Source organism: Lissotriton helveticus, chromosome 5_1 (genome assembly GCF_964261635.1).
Source record: "Lissotriton helveticus chromosome 5_1, aLisHel1.1, whole genome shotgun sequence".
NCBI classification, from domain to species: Eukaryota; Metazoa; Chordata; class Amphibia; order Caudata; family Salamandridae; genus Lissotriton; species Lissotriton helveticus.
In genome coordinates, this window is record NC_136065.1 from 1,967,537,840 (window position 1) to 1,967,554,198 (window position 16,359).

Here is a 16,359-nt window from a genome sequence, read left to right on the forward strand (position 1 = left end):
CATTCCCGTAATCCATACGGGACGTCACCAGTGCCTGAGTCATGGTGCGTCTGGCATCAAGAGGAAGTAAATCTAAGGTGTGATTGAGTATTTTTAACACCCCAAAACACTTTCCCACTAGGCGACAAATGTGGCCTTCGTAGGATAGGGTGGGATCAACCCATATCCCCAGGTTTTTTGCCTCCTTGCAGGGAACAGGCGTTGGACCCAGACATGATGGCCACCAGTCCGCTGTCCAGCTCAGGTTGGCCCCACCGAAAACCATTACCTCGGTCTTGGAGCCGTTTAACTTCAAACAATGCGAGTTCATCCATACTGCCAGAGCCTGCATACAGGCCTTGAAATTGGATGCCGCCGTCGAAGGTGCTTGGGACAGAGAGATCAGCAGTTGGGTGTCATCGGCGTAGGAGACTAACTCCACTCCGTATGCTTGCACCACTTCGGCCAGGGGGGCCATGTATAGATTAAATAAGGTTTGACTCTGGGCAAAGCCCTGAGGCACCCCCTGTTCTAAAGTCATCTCTGATGATCAAAAGGAGCCTCGTTGAACCTGAAAGCTTCGGCCTGTGAGGAACGATTTCAGCCACCCCAGCGCAGAATCCGTGACACCCGCTTTGTTTAGACACTGCAGCAAGATGGAGTGAGCTACAGTGTCAAACGCCGCACTGAGGTCTAACATCACCAGTGCCATGGTGTGTCCGGCATCCGCCCTTCGTCTCAGGGTCTCAGTCGCTCTCAAAAGGGCCGACTAAGTCGAGAAACCCGACCGGAAGCCTGATTGAGAGGAATGCAGGATGTTAGGCTTCTCTAAGTGTGCCATCAGTTGAGAGTTAGCCACTTTCTCAGCCACTTTAGCTAGGTATGGTAGTAGAGAGATTGGCCTTAGGTTCTCAAGTACTTCATGGCTCACATTAGGTTTCTTCTTTATAGGAAGAACTACCGCTTTCTTCCAGTCTTCCGGAAGCGTTTTGGAGACAAACGAAATCTGAAGTACATGCCTGATGTAAGGCTCCAGAACCAGGAGGCTCTCTCCCATCACCCTAGGGGTGCCGGGTCCCGAGGGGAGCCAGACTTAATCCCCTGACAGATGCTACGAAGTACCTTCGGGAGCGGAACCGGAAAATGCTTCAGACTGTTTTCCGCATTACTTGCCCCCGTGACTTCCTCAAAACTTAGTCCAATTTCAGGTTTGTTAGAAAAGGTAGCATAAATATCCCTGACCTTTCCTGCAAAGTATTCAGCTACTCTGTTACACTCTGCCACCGAGTCATTATCTGGGGCATTAGAGTTTGCTACCAAAGAAATCTCCTTAAAGATCTTAAAAAGTTATTTCGAGGAGTTTTCTGCCTCCCGATACGATTTTAATAGTGGGTGGCTTTAGCTCCTCGCACCATAATTTGGTACTTTCTCTGTGCCTCCTTATAGGTTGTCTTCATCTGAGGGCAGAAGTCCACCCGCCATCTAACGCTCCATTCTTTTGCAGTCCGATTTTGCAGCCTGCAGATTAGGTGTGAACCAAGGAGCTGACTTTTTACCTTTGCTCCCTGCCTTAGATAGACACATCGGGGCCGCCGCATCGAGGGCACCAAGAATGCGCTCCTCTAGCTTATTATTTGCCCTTTCGCAGTCAGCGCCCCCCGGCGGACCCCCTTCCTGCAGCAATTTATTGAAGGTGCCTTGTGAAAAGTGCTTCCATTTGCGACGGGGGTAGCTCTTATTCTCCCCTCTATGTGTGTCAATAGCTCAAATGTGTATTTTAAAGGGGACTAAGTAGTGATCCGACCAGGGTATAGGAAGGGGAGTATCCACCCTCACTCCATCCCAACTTCCAAACACTGGATCCAGTTGATGGCCATGCTTATGGGTCGGAGTAGTGTTTTTCAATTCTAATTGTAGTGCCTGCAATTCTTGCCTTAAGTCTATGGCCTCCTTGACCAGCTCATCTTCAAGATGGATGTTGAGGTCTCCTAACACCAGAAGTCTGCTCTTCCTTATACCTAAATGAGCAATACCCTCCACCAGACTAGTCTTAAAATCTTTAAGCCCTCCTGGGGGTCTGTATACGAGGATCCCCGACACAGAGTATTGAAGTCCTAATTTCAAAGTAAAAAGTCCGGCTTCGCAGCTATCTATTTTTAGGGGCTCTAGAGTGCATTCAAGCGAAGCCTTAATAGCAATGGCAATCCCTCCTCCCCTCCTCCCGCTCCTATCTATTCTGGCCAAGGAGTAGCTTGGCGGGATAGCTTCTATTATGTCCGGGTCAGAATTCTCCCCCAGCCAAGTCTCCGTTAGGAAGAGAAAGTCCAGCTTCTCATCCAAAAGGAGATCCCAGATCTGATTGCTGTGCTTGCTTAACGATCTGCAGTTCAGCAAGCCTCCCTGGACTTTTTTATTGCATATCCAACTGGCCGGTTCCCTCCTGCCCTTAAAGGAACACAGTAAGCAGTCTCTGAGTGTTAATGCCTCCATAGAGTGCCAGCATGGTCCCGCCCTGGGTGGATGTAGATTTAGCAGTTCTTGTCTCCCATAGTGTGTGTGGGTCCGCTTAATTCGCACAGGGGCCATGGCCCTGTCCGGCCGCTGACAGGCGCAGACGGGCTTAACTTTGGCGCAACTTCGGCACGCCTCCGCCACGCCCGCTGTACGGACGCTGACCCACACACATATATAGGAGGTAGGGCTGGGGGGAGGGGCAGCTAGAGCGCTGACCTGACTGCTATGTGCCCAGAAGTGCTGGGCTCCTCCTCACCCTCCGCATCAAACGCCCAAAAAGGACGCGGCGGACCGGGGCGGGAGTGCAGTAGTTGAGTGACCCCCCCAAACTTTTTAGTCAGCCCAGAAGTAGAGTGCACGTAATTTTTAAAAACAAATACCAGCTCAAGTGCAATGTAGATCGTAGGAACCTGCCAGCAGTACTCGCTCACACTATGTTTTAAAAATAGCAGTACAATCGCTATTACATTAAAAATATACGCTCTAAATCAGCGCCCACAGTGCAATGCTTGCAGCACACAAGCGGATAGTGTCTGCCTCTGCCACCGGCTTACTCATCTCCACCATTTAACATTTCTGAGTTTTAGCAGTGTACAGGTTCCAAAGGAGTTTTTGCACTGATTTTGTGAATATATGAATTGCTGTATTTTTGTGGATGTTTGTAAATTTTTATGTCTTATGATTTTAACAAATCGAATAAAGTGTATTTGACTGACTGACTCTTGTCTACAGGTCATGCCAGACAGCCGTACCTTCTTAAAACGGCTTCTGTAGCCATCTAACGACATGCTGTATTTGAAGCATTGCGTGATGAGTCTGAGGGTATAACAAATCTGCTTCTCATTCTTGTAAGATATATTTGATTAAATCTATGCAGTCAGCTGGGAGTTTCGCAATGTAAGGAGTGACACAGATCCATACCAGCCTGTCATAATGTGACAAAATGGATCACGTATTGACTATCTTCACAGCTGTTGCAGCAAACCCTGCAGCTCCTTTTCCCCACTGTGTCCAATCTTCACCCCCTGCGGGCAGGAAAACATATGGTTTCTCTGGGTTTTGTGAGCTCCTTAGCGCCACTGCTAAGGTAACAGAGTTGTCATGATCAGTGTTAGTGGACACGCTGAATTATTTTGGCGCATTATATTTCTTTTCATGTTTTCAGATTAGGGTGGAAACTGTAGAGGGACTGTACATGCAACATGGGCCCTCTTACCAGATGTAATCAAGGACTGGGATTGATAGTTATCAATCATTTATTTTTTTCCTTAAAGTCACAGAGAAAGAACTTGTTTTCCAAGGTGGCCACTGATAAATTGAACTTTTGTGTCGTTCTGTCCACTGACATAAAAACTCAAGATATGGCTGGAGTCTCTCCGAACTGTCCTGCACCTGGATTGTTCCTCTGGGCCATAGTCCTCCAAAACAGGGTCTTGCTGATTATTATGTGAATTGTTACTGCCCTGATCTGTTTGTCTATCAGCATCTCCATCACCGCCACATTTCAATGGAGTACATTTTGTGTGTAGGTCATCAGTAAAAACCTTCCTTCAGCCATGGTGTCAGAACTCGCAGGATTCCTTGATACCAGGCAGTAATAGATCTGAGCCTCTAGCCTCCATGTAATTGGCTAGACTTAAGGTCAAAATACGAGGTGGATGAGTTATTTGTTGTCTGTAAAAGTTTTTCTATTTGTTTTCAGTGTCAACTGCTGTACTGATATTCTACTATATTTACATTTACTAAAAGGGTGCCAACCTAAAGTCAGGGAATAACTGAAGTGTGTGAATTTATGAAATGTCCAATGCAGGAGAACTATGGATTTACCACACTTGCCATGTAATGGACCATCTGCTGTATAATTAGCAGATTTCAAACCAAAAACATGTTGCTACTACTTGAAATGGATTAATTTTTTTTTATAAAGTGCCATATTTGAACTGAGCAGTGGCAGACCCTTTGCAAGCGTTCTATCTTTCAGATGTTACACTGATGCAGATGAGGTGAAAAGCTAGCCTCAAAATGATGAATGGCAAAACAGTGAAACATTGCAACTGAACTTGTCACAGTACTGTGCCTTTGAATTCCCAAAAATTTAGCATTCCATTTCCACACAATTTAAGTGGCCCGAGTAGGTCTTTGCCCTGGTTAACTCACTCTGCTGCTGATCCGGTGGCACAAGTGTTTAGGTAATATTTCTATTCTTTCCTATTTTAAAGTTTCTTCCCACAACCGAGGTCATGCTGAATGGCCTGCAGTCACCAGATTATACTGCATTTCTCCTTTTATGCAGTGCCCAATCTTTCTGAAAATGTTTAGACTCCGGGGGAAACCTAAACATGGAATATATACTTTATAAATTATTATAGCTTGTAAAGCATTTTCCGTTGTAAAGGGGCATCAACCTATTTCTTAATCTTTTGGTAATTTGTGATACCTTACTCTCACTTACTCTTGCAAATTCTAACTGTGGGTAACCGGATGAGTGATGAAATACGTTCACAATTAAAATTCTGTAAGTTTAGTTAGTTGCAGCCATTAGCCTGAACAAGTAAGGCCATAAATGGGACATTAATCAATTAAGACAATATTTGAGAGACTGGTCAAGTCAATAAGGGGAAGATTTATACATGAATTCTATAATTGAAAGACTTATCAGTCAATCAGTAATAGGGTGTTGCCTGAAAAAGGAGTCTTAATGTGCCACAACTCCAAGTTACAGGCTCCGATATTAAACCTACCTGTGCAGTTCTGAATCTTCTGGATAAACCCTCTAGAGATGGGAATTGGACGGGAGAATTTCAAGAAGAAACAGGCTGGAAGGTCCACGCTATTGGCGTTTGTGACGGAGGAGAATGAAGGAGTACTGCAAACAATCAAGAAAGAAAGGCAATGTCACAACTTGCTTTCAATCCTGTTCATTGTTATATCTGGGGCAGATAGGTTACCTAGGCATGGCATGCTGCTGACTTGCTTCAAATACATCAACTAGAGCCTCATCCTGACAATCAGAAAAACACTGAAGGCCCTATCATTGCCAAACATTCATTCAGCTATAAGAAAAGTTGACTTGTATGTTTTATCGGTTTTCCACAAGGGTATGGATATCACACATGGGTAAGAACGTAAGGGAAACATCATTTCATACCTTGAGATGCAGGAGCATTACATGAGGCAAGCACATCAACCAGACTAAGAGTGAAACTGGATGCAAGAAAACCTCCTCCCCACTCTCCATAATGATAGAATGTATAACTTAAGCTAAGCACTTAGGAAGTGAGATATACATGTACAGCTCTCAATTAGATCCCTGAGAAAAAAATCAAACTCTTTGCTCTTCTTGAATGATTTCCTTACCCTTTATTATCGACAGGATGAGATCCCATAATGAGCGGGGCAATTGGAAGTTTGTACATAGCTGATGTGCCCTCAATGGTCACCGATACATTTAGACCCAACAACCGAGGAGCTGGAATTGGAGAGAAGGGAGTTATTATGGAATTACATTTTCCATTGGCAGCAATTTTCAAAAAGGTCTTGAAGTACTAAAGCAGAGACAGGATATCAGAGGTGAACAAGAAATGAGAAAAGCCTCAACGAAAAAGGATTCTGAAATTTTGACATGTAGCCCAGCCACTCAGTCCACTTCCATTTCTATATGATGCGAGAGTCGAGCAAGCACATACATTCATTTATTGCTAACACAACTATTCCAGCTAGATTTCAGGTCCTCAACATCAGGAAATTCCACGTTTGCTTCCCAGTCACACTGCCTGCTCTTTCCATAACACTCACACTAGATCACTCTGATTACCTGCGAAATCTGAAAGGTTGGGGCATTAAGCGATTTCCATACTGCAGTGATATTTGATACAGCGAATAGCATGGCAGTAAAATGAGACTTACTATAGACATCAATGTGCATCAATTTATCGACTATCCCCCAAAATATAATTTTGGGAGTTGGACTCACTAGGAAGTCAAATATAAAGCTCAAAATGTTAAACACTTCAGATTAACGGTGCAGCACTGTTGGTTACTTGGACATCCTGAACAATATGATGGAAAATTCGAGCAGAATCCATTCAGATTTACAGGTGTACAACATAACATTAATCTGATAAAAAACATTCTATGAAAGCTGGAAGTTCAAATTAGAGAATAAGTACTAATATTCCTCCAATCTACTGTGTCAATAGTGAGCACTAACTAGATTAGACCATCTCGCCTCCTTGGCAAATTTTTCACTAATGGGGGCTCAAATGATAACAAATGCTAGATTTATGGTTATTAATAGAATAAAGCGATTTAATTATAGTTAAGGGAATAAGGGAAGTACTTTCAAGATATGGGATAACTGCATTAGAAAAAATAGCTTCATCTGATATCTTGCTTGGAGGATAATTCAAATTCCTTGAATTTTTAATAGTGTATTTTCCAATTAAATCACTTATTGTTGAAACACATACTTCAGCCCACATTTGAGCCCGTTGTGCGGGAACTACCTCAAATAGATTCTGCAGGGCTACAAGTGGTGTGTTAATTACCCGACTCAAACACTCACCCACTGCTCTCACTTCCAATTCCATCCCCAATCCAACACTGGACATGATCATCTCCACCCTCCTACAAGTCAAGGAAGAGCTCCACACCATCAAAGAACTTCTTCTCACACACCCCAGGCACCCACTACCCTACACTTCCCCGCCCAACAAGGACTCCATTCGCCCCTCAAACCGTTCCACCCTGCTCTCCCCGCGCTGGCCCTCTATCCCTGATCACAAGGCCACTGGCCGTCCCCGTCGCACCCTAAACACCCTCTCGGGCCGAGACTTACACAATCTACTCTGCTCTTATGGCCCAGGTCCCACAAAACGCTCACCCACAACACACCTCCCCATACCCACGATTCTCACAAATCCCCTCAGGCCACCCACACTGAGCGACAGAAGTTCTGTCCCCTGTAATCTCAAAAATATCCCCCTCTCCTTAGAACATTCTCCCACCCTCCTCACCCCTAGACTAAAGTGTTTCCTGCTCAACTGCAGATCGGCCCGGAGACACTCCTCTGGCATCGCGGAGCTCATCTTATCAAGGGGCATTGATCTAGCCATTCTGACTGAAACGTGGTTAACTGAAACATCCACACCTATAATGGACATACTAGTCCCCCCCAACTATCTCATTATTAGACTCGACAGGAATGGCAAGACGGGCGGGGGAATCGCTTGCATCTACAGGAGCAACCTAGCTGTCACTGAAGGCCCCTCCCCCTCCCTCTCCTCCTGCGAACTCATCTGCCTTGATATTACTAGTGAGGGCAAACCTGTGTGCTCCCTTCATGTTATTTACCACCCACCCGGTGACAACTTCATCTTCTCCCAACAACTAATGGACACGATATCCACCAACGCCGGTCGACAGCTCAATCAAATTTACCTGGGAGACTTCAACCTCCACTGGAATGACCAGAAAGACACTGTGGTGAAGAGCCTTAAGACTTTCCTCGACGCGCTTGACCTCACCCAAATCTGCAACGGTCCGACACATGAAAAAGGCTCTATCATTGACCTTATCATCACCAAAGAAGACTCTACCCAACTAGTCGCAATCGAACCATGCGACTGGTCAGACCACCACATCATCACCTTCTTCATCAACGAAAAGGTCAAACTTAACCCAGCGCAACCTGCCAAAACCAAGATTTGGAAGAGGGACCTGAAGAACCTTAACCCAAAGTCCTTGCCTGCCCACACAGGCAGTCTCCTTCTTCCCCCGACGGACGTCTCTGATGTGCATTCATTGACCAACCTCTACCTAGACTCCATGTCTACAATAATCAACGAAGCCGCACCCTTGCAATTGAAGAGAGTCTCCACCAAGAACTCAAACCCATGGTACGATGGCAGACTCAATGAAGACAGACGTGTGATGCGCTTAGCTGAGCGCGCGTGGAGATCTGACCCCTCAGCACTGAACCTTAGAACGCTTAAGAATAAGAGAAACGCTTACTTCAGAAAAATCAAACGCTCGAAATCAATATTCTTTAGCCAACAGCTGGATCAAGCTAAAAACCGACCAAAAAAACTGTTCGAGTTAGTCAAAACCCAAACCAAAACGCAACCTCCACAACCCAACAACTTAACAAAGGCTATCCCAAGTTGCGAAGACTTCTCTGCTTTCTTCAAGCAAAAGAACAACACTATAAGAAGCGATCTCATCAAGGATGTAAGTCGATTCGCCGGCTCCATATGCATAACTAACACTCATGCTAAAAACAACGCTTCATGGACGTCCTTCGACACCTATTCCGAAGAATCAATTCACAAGCTGCTGGTCACCTTGAAACCCGCCAATCATCACACAGACCCCCTACCTGCCAATGCTGTTAAAGTCCTCACCCCCCTGTTCCTCCCACTCTGGACTAAAATCATCAACTGTTCCCTGCAACAAGGGCTCATCCCAGACTCCCTCAAGATTGGGCAAGTCACGCCTATACTCAAGAAACCCACAGCTGACCCGGCCGACCTAAACAACTATCGTCCTATCACCAATATCACCACTCTAGCAAAACTTTTAGAAAAATGCGTACAACTCCAACTGACAAAACACATTGAGCAGTTTGACCTCCTCAACTCTCACCAATCCGGATTCAGAGCAAAGCATAGCACGGAAACGGCCATGACACACATAATAGATGATGCCCTCCAAATCCTTGATCACAATGAGTCTTGCCTCCTCATCCTTCTTGACCTCTCTTCAGCATTTGATACGGTCAAACACGAGAATCTACTGGAGCTCCTAAATACCAGAATGGGCATATCCGGGACGGTTCTCAAATGGTTCACGTCCTTTCTGCACAACCGTTCTCAGAGGTTCAAGATCAACAACGCACTGTCCTCGCCTGTGCCAGTAACACTGGGCGTCCCGCAAGGTTCCTCCCTATCCCCCACATTGTTCAACCTCGTCATGGAACCACTCACCACCTTGCTTCAATCTTCTAAGGTACATTTCCATATGTACGCCGATGACACTCAGCTCTACCTCAAGCTTCAATCCCCTGAAGACATCAAACTGTTGAATGCCACACTAAGAAACACCCAAGCTTGGCTGGCCGACAATCACCTCAAACTAAATGCTCTGAAAACTGAGTTCCTTCTGATCTCTCCTCCTGCGAAAAAGGCCATCACCCAAACCTGGCTCAATCATCTAACCGCACTCAATGTCCAACCCACCATCGTGGACTCAGCGAAATCCCTTGGCATCACACTGGACTGCAATCTCGACATGCAGCAGCATATTAGCATAGCAACTAAAGGAGCCAACTTCCAAATCAACACGCTGAGAAAACTCAAACCCTTCCTACCACCCAAGGACTTCCAAACTGTGGTACAAGCCTTAGTCATTCCTCGCATAGACTACGGAATTGTGGCTCTCAGCGGGCTCCCCCTGACAACAACGGCTCCCCTAAGAGCCTCCCTGAACGCGGCCGCGAGACTCATCACTGGCTCAAGAAAACACTCGCATATATCCCCTGACTTAAAAACCCTGAACTGGCTGCCTATTGAAGCCAGAATTCAGTTGAAAATTGCCTGTATGACACACTCGGCCGTACACCACAAGGCACCCAACTACCTCTCTCATAAGCTGACCATATCAGGAGGCTCAAGATCCAACAGAAGCACAAACACTCTCCTCCTGAAACCACGGAGATTCCGGAAGGAAAAAACATACAAACGCTCCTTCTCTGGAATGGCACCTAGGATCTGGAATGCACTCCCACCAGAAACCAGGCTTATCCCGTCCACTATACTCTTCAAGAAAGAGGTGAAGGCCATCCTTATGGCTAAATACACCTGAACACTATTGATACTGGAACAATGACAGTATTTGGCTCCCACATTATCGGCTGTCTGAATACTTATCTATGTCAGTCCATTTTTTGTCTGCTTCTGGATCTAATTCATTGCACGGATGCTATACTATTGATTTCCAACTTGTTTATTGGGTTGTACACTAGGACTTGAGTGCCTCAATAACCTGCAATGCACCCACTACTGACTACTTCTTTGCTTTCAACATTGTGTTTACTCACCCTCTAGGGTGCTATAATCTTATCCGTTTAGACATTGTACTGCTTCCATATTATTGTTTCTTGATTGTTATTACTCCGTATACTCTTGTATGATTGATACCCTATTTTTGCATCTCACTGTCTACGGAATCTCATATTGATTTAAGAGTCTATTTTATCCTACCTACTGTTTCTGTAAAGCGCTCTGATATCTGCAAAGATCTTGTTCGCGCTATATAAAACTTTAAAAATAAATAAATATGGATAGAAGGCATTTAAAATATTCTATGCAATCTATTTCAATATTTTGGGATTGATGGCTAAAGATTTGTATCTCAGTTTCTTACAAATGTCGACCGATTTAATAAAACTGGTCAAGGCTAAATTTTCAAGTCTTTGATAAGTGCCAAAATATAAATTGTCGTATGGGGCTACTGGTGATCCAGTGGTGTACTTCAGTTTCCAGAATCATCTATTTTAATAAATAAATAAATAAAAGAAGCATAAGTCAAAAAGCAAGGTAGAGTTAAAAATAAAAATAGGGAAACTATCAATATTTAAACCAAAGAATTTTTACTTTTGAGGAAAATTGTTAGAATCTAAAACAAACTATGTACTTTATGGATTAGAGGTTTGCAGTTTGAATTATATAGTGCCTCCGGAATTTCGAAGAACCAAACACCCAAAGTATTATTTTGAGTGGCTGTTATAATGCCCTAGACTAGGGACTTTTAGGTACTACTTCTAAATATAAAGCAATGTGGGGGGGTGGGTGGGTTGGTGGTGGGATGGCCAAGATGCTGGACGGGTAGGACATTGCTGAACGCCCGTAGTTAGCCAAAAGGGGTGATTGGCAGGTCTTGACCCTATTCTCACACTCCCCCCACCACCCCACCCCTCCGCTGGCAAACAAAAGATTGTGGAACTTAAAAAATACAGCTTGGATTGCAGGTGGAGGGCAAATCCCCCCCTATCCCACCACTGTCTGCTTGTGACCAGTGAGAGTGCAGCCTACACCGGCAAGATGCCCCCTTCAAACCCACCTGAGGCCCGATACATGGTGCTCTCTGGGCGGCGGAAGATAAAACTGTCTCCCTATCTCAGACAGCCCATCCGGAGGAGCACTGCCACTGCACTCACTTTAAGGTGCGGCGTGTAGGAAAAAGGATTATTATGCGGTGTAGTTGCGAGACATCAACATCAAATAACGTCACACTCTCTATTAAGTGCAGTCATATTTCTTTAACAAAACCTTTAGCTCAGTCATAGGTAGCTGTGGCCCACAGCTGTCAGGCTTAGTCAGAGGAACAAGTGTAAAGCATTTTGAAGCATCAAAACAACAGGTAAGAAACACGAAACTATAAAAACCTAACACTAATTTAGACAAAGAGAGTGCATTTTTATCTTAACTGAGAGAAAACATGACAGAAATTTATTGCAGAGAACTGGAGGTGTGATTTTTAAAAGGTAACTAAAATTGTTTTAAGTTCTAATAAATCGCAATCGTTGTTGAGGTTCGTCAGCCAATGGGCTAGTACGACTACCAATCCACTCTATGACTGCCCACAAAAGGTCAGAAGCCAGTCACAAGGACCACTTCGATCCAGGGACACAGCTACCTGTAGGGTTCAGCAGTCTCAGGGTCCTCACAGACGATTTCACCTGGATTGTGGTGCCAACAAAGAAGTGGTCCTAATTCTGGGGATGAAGGATGCTGACGGGGCTGAAGATGCTGGAGCTGTTGAAGAGATGCAGGGAGTATTCCTGGGGCCACCCCGTAGTCCATGAACTTCTAGAGCAGTCTTTGGCGTTCTTTAGCTCACTTTGCCACTTGAGTTCAGACCCAGCTATATGCAAATCAGTCTTTACCCTGTGCCTCATGGGAACAGTCCAGCCCGAGCTACCAAGCCAGGTCTTCCCTGAACCAGAAACCAGCATCCTGGGACCGGTTTCGGGGTAACACCCCTCATCAGCCAGGCTTGCTTGAATCTAGTGGCAAAGTGAGCAAGGGACCCACGTCTGGGCATACCCTGCCAACTTAGGGCGAACAAAGCAAACACAAGGCGATGATGGACAGAGCGCTGAAACTTTTCAGACACTCAACCCCAGTCACAGATCAGGGTTGAATTCATCATCGTTCTTTAGCTCACTTCGCCACCTCAGATCAGACCCCGCTATAAGCAAATCAGTCTTGACCCTGTGCCTCATGGGAACAGTCCAGCCTGAACTGCCAAGCCAGGTCTTCCCTGGACTGGAAATAAGCATCCTGGGAATAGTCTTGGGGTAACACCCCATATCAGCCAGGCTAGCTTGAATCCAGTGGTAAAGTGAGCAGGGGACCCACGTCTGGGAATACCCTGCCAACTTAGGGCAATCAAAGCAACCACAAGGAGATGATGGACTGAGCACTGAAACTTTTCAATGATTATGGATTCAACCCAGAACTGTGAGTGTCTGAAAGGTTTCAGCACTCCATCCATCATCTCCTTGTGTTTGCTTAATAAATGAGACACACTCAATAAGGAAATCCAACAATAATTTAGAAAAACAACATTTCATTTTAAAATAATTTATATAACAAGATCTACGAGACTAGTTAAATACTTTTGTGTTAGCGATTTTCAGAGAGACAGAAAATACAGCTGTCAGATTTGAGGCATGAGCCTGGAACGTGGTAATGTTATCTTATGGGATAAATAATCACTGCATAGGGGTACTTGCAATCACGTTATAGGGTTTTTCTTCTGGACTAAGGTAAGTAGGGGTCAAGGTCATTAGAACCACCAGCAGTTCGGTTTACCTGGCCTGTCGTGTCCGGGTGCAGGGGTGCTGGCCGCACGAGTAGCCTCGAACGCTACAGCTGAAGTCAACAGGAAAATCTGTACCAAGAAAAAGACTGCAAGTGGGGACTGGGGGTCCAGTCCGGCAGAACCCAAAGGGGGACTCTGTTCTTGAGGATATCTGGAGCAAAGGTACACCATTTGGCTCTGATTTGGGCTGTGGGGCTTGGGTGCAGAGGTGTTTTGTCCAATGGGTCACTTGCGTGGGAGGCTTTCACTTTTTAGTTCAACCTGGACAGCAGGGCCACTTTTGACGATATCCTCTATGGATGGTGCTGATGTCCAACGTCGGTAAGTCTGTCTTGGCCATGTTGGAGTCCGGGCTTGCCCATAATATTCCAAAAAAGACCGCATTTTTAGTATTTTTAATTACCCAGACAGACCCAACAATAAAGGGAAACCGGGGATCTGCCTGAGGAGTGGTGTGGCTCACTGGTTAGAGGCGGCAGACCCGGAAGCAGAGAACGGCCCGGGACCAGGGTTCAATTCCCGACGCGGCAGGGTCGTGGACCAGGGTCAGCGGACTCGATAATTCTCGCCTCGGTGCCTACTCTAACCAGGGATCACACTCGGCAACTCTGGGCATTAGCTTGCCTCATCTCTACAACGGCCCCCCACATTCGCCAGGGATGCCTGGTTTCACCTTGGAGATACCCAGTAGGGACCATCTCACAGGGATAGCCAGGACGGGTTCCCCAGCGGTCTACAGCGCCAAGACGCCTCACGGCAGCAGTGCGCTTTACAAGACACATACATTTACATCTTTAGAACCCCCTTCACTCTTGCCTATCCAAAGAGCTCCCAACACTGTGGTGGAGCCCACCCCGACTTCTAGGGGTCAGGGTGACTCTAAGATGAAGCATGACACCACTAGGGCGTGTGAGGGTAATATAAACAAAATAGTTTTTTTCCCTACATTCATAGTTGGGTTAGGTACAACCTTACACTAGAGAGCTTTTCCTTTACCCCCTCTACCTCGGGTACAGTTTACTTGCTTACACAACTGACCACAACGCAGTCAATTGGAGTATTTTTTGTGATTAGAATTCTACTTAGGGAGGATATACTCCGGTTATTATTACCTCTCAAACCCTCTAGGCACCGGGATTTTTCTGTGTGTGTGTGTGTGTGTGTGTGTGTGTGTGTGTGTGTGTGTGTGTGTGTGTGGGGTTGTGTGGTTGTGTGGTTGTGTGTGTGTGTGTGTGTGTGTGTATATATATATATATATAAACATATACACACACAAAACGGTACCCCGGGTATCGGTGCAAGGTGGCTCCTGGGGGTCCTCACGTATGGACCGCCTAAATCACAGACTCCTCCTCCTGGGATGATGCTTACTTGGTGTATCGGGGCTGAACAGAATGGTGTTCTGCTAGGGAACGGTTCGATTCTTGGCAAATCAGCCCAGCACCATGTGAGTCTGGGCAATAGCTCGCTTAATCTTCCCGGCGGCCCCCAGTACTATGACGCCCTCTGGTAATTGTTCATGTTTTACAAATATTGAACATTTACATTTACCAGGTTGATACAGTCAGTGCCTGCAGGCAAGTGGCTCCACCACTTCAAGGGAGATGCTAGGTGGTTGGCGAAGTGCTGGCATCCCTCGGAGGCTTTTGGAGGTTTCACAGCTACATGACAAGTCAGGTCTTTGCAATTGTCGGGACAAGATCAGGCAGGCGGACAAGGTTTGGTGCCAAGTCCACAGCTAGTCTACAGTTCTTGCATTCTTTGGCCTTCTTCTTCTTTGGTCAGGTTAATCTGCGTTTCTGGTATCCGGGGCCACCTAAATTTAGGGGTGTTAAGGGGGATAGGGTAGTAGCCAATGGGCTACTTACCCATGGGGTCACTGCACCCACTATATGACCACTTTGTGTGGAAAGTGGGCATAACCCTGTCCTAGACTGCCTATTTCCACCAATAACAAGATGGTGGAATGCTCCTTTTGTGGAGCACATCAGGTTGCCCATCTTAGGGGTGTGGCTAGCTTGGTGGTACAACACGCCTACTTCCATAGCTAATTTCCCTCCTGTCCTGGTGCCAAATGGGACTCTGGGCAGGTGGTGGCATATCCCAGGTCTGGGGGAAGCTGGGGTCGCATACCAAATACGGCAGGGGCTTTGAAGCCCCTGGCCTTGATATGCTAAATAAATAGCCATCCTGCTGAAAGAGGACTGAACACCTTCCTCCAGAGCAGGAATGGTTTCTGGGCTCAGAAAGCGTGGCCTCTTCCCTCAAGGGATCAGAAACATGTCTGTCGTGGCAAGCTGGATGAGACCAGTTAGCCAGCACATTAAATAGTGGAAGGTTTTTCAAGGGGCACCTCTAACGGGCTCTTTGGGTGCATGTCATAATAAATCTTGTACTGGCAGCCTTACGGATTTATTAAGACAAGTTGTTTGATACCAAATGCCATAGGTTTCAGTAAATCCATCATGTAGCTGGGGAACTCGAAATGACCAGTGCCTAGTACATATACTTAAGATGGCTTCCGTGTTCACTTGTACCACCTAGTAATTGAACTGCACAGCACAGGGACATATCAGCTCATGCGGATATGCCCTCACATGTAATATAATGCACCCTGCTAAGGGTTACAAGGCCTGCTGTAGGGGTGAATTGCATATATTATATGCAGTGACTTTGTCATGGCACACAGTGAGTGCGTCATGTGTTTTCACTCATGCTTTGCACCATGACACACCGTCTGCAGTGGTAGGCTGCATGCAACTTGTATGGGGGTCCTTAAGGGTGGCATAATACATACTGCAGTCCTTAGGAACCCTCTTTAGCACCCATGTCCTAGGTACCAGGGGTACCACTTGATAGCAGCTTAGAGGGGTGCTAAAGTGGGTGCAAATAGTGTACAATTCACCATTTCACCTTGTTGTTAGTGAAAGAGGAACGGCAGTGGGGCCTGGTTAGCAGGGACCCAGTGCACATCAGTCAAAA

General features: G+C 45.9%; 1 protein-coding gene across 2 annotated transcripts in view; it reads right to left on the reverse strand.

Annotated features, from left to right (window-relative positions):
• Positions 1-16,359, reverse strand: part of MED1 (mediator complex subunit 1) — a 546,545-nt gene that overhangs the window by 239,461 nt on the left and 290,725 nt on the right. For both annotated transcript variants that reach the window (XM_078645645.1, XM_078645646.1), the window contains exons 12-13: positions 5,851-5,962; positions 5,235-5,359 (exon numbers count right to left, since the gene is read on the reverse strand). In XM_078645645.1, coding sequence (XP_078501771.1) covers positions 5,235-5,359; positions 5,851-5,962 — 237 coding nt within the window. The remainder of the gene's footprint in view (positions 1-5,234; positions 5,360-5,850; positions 5,963-16,359) is intronic.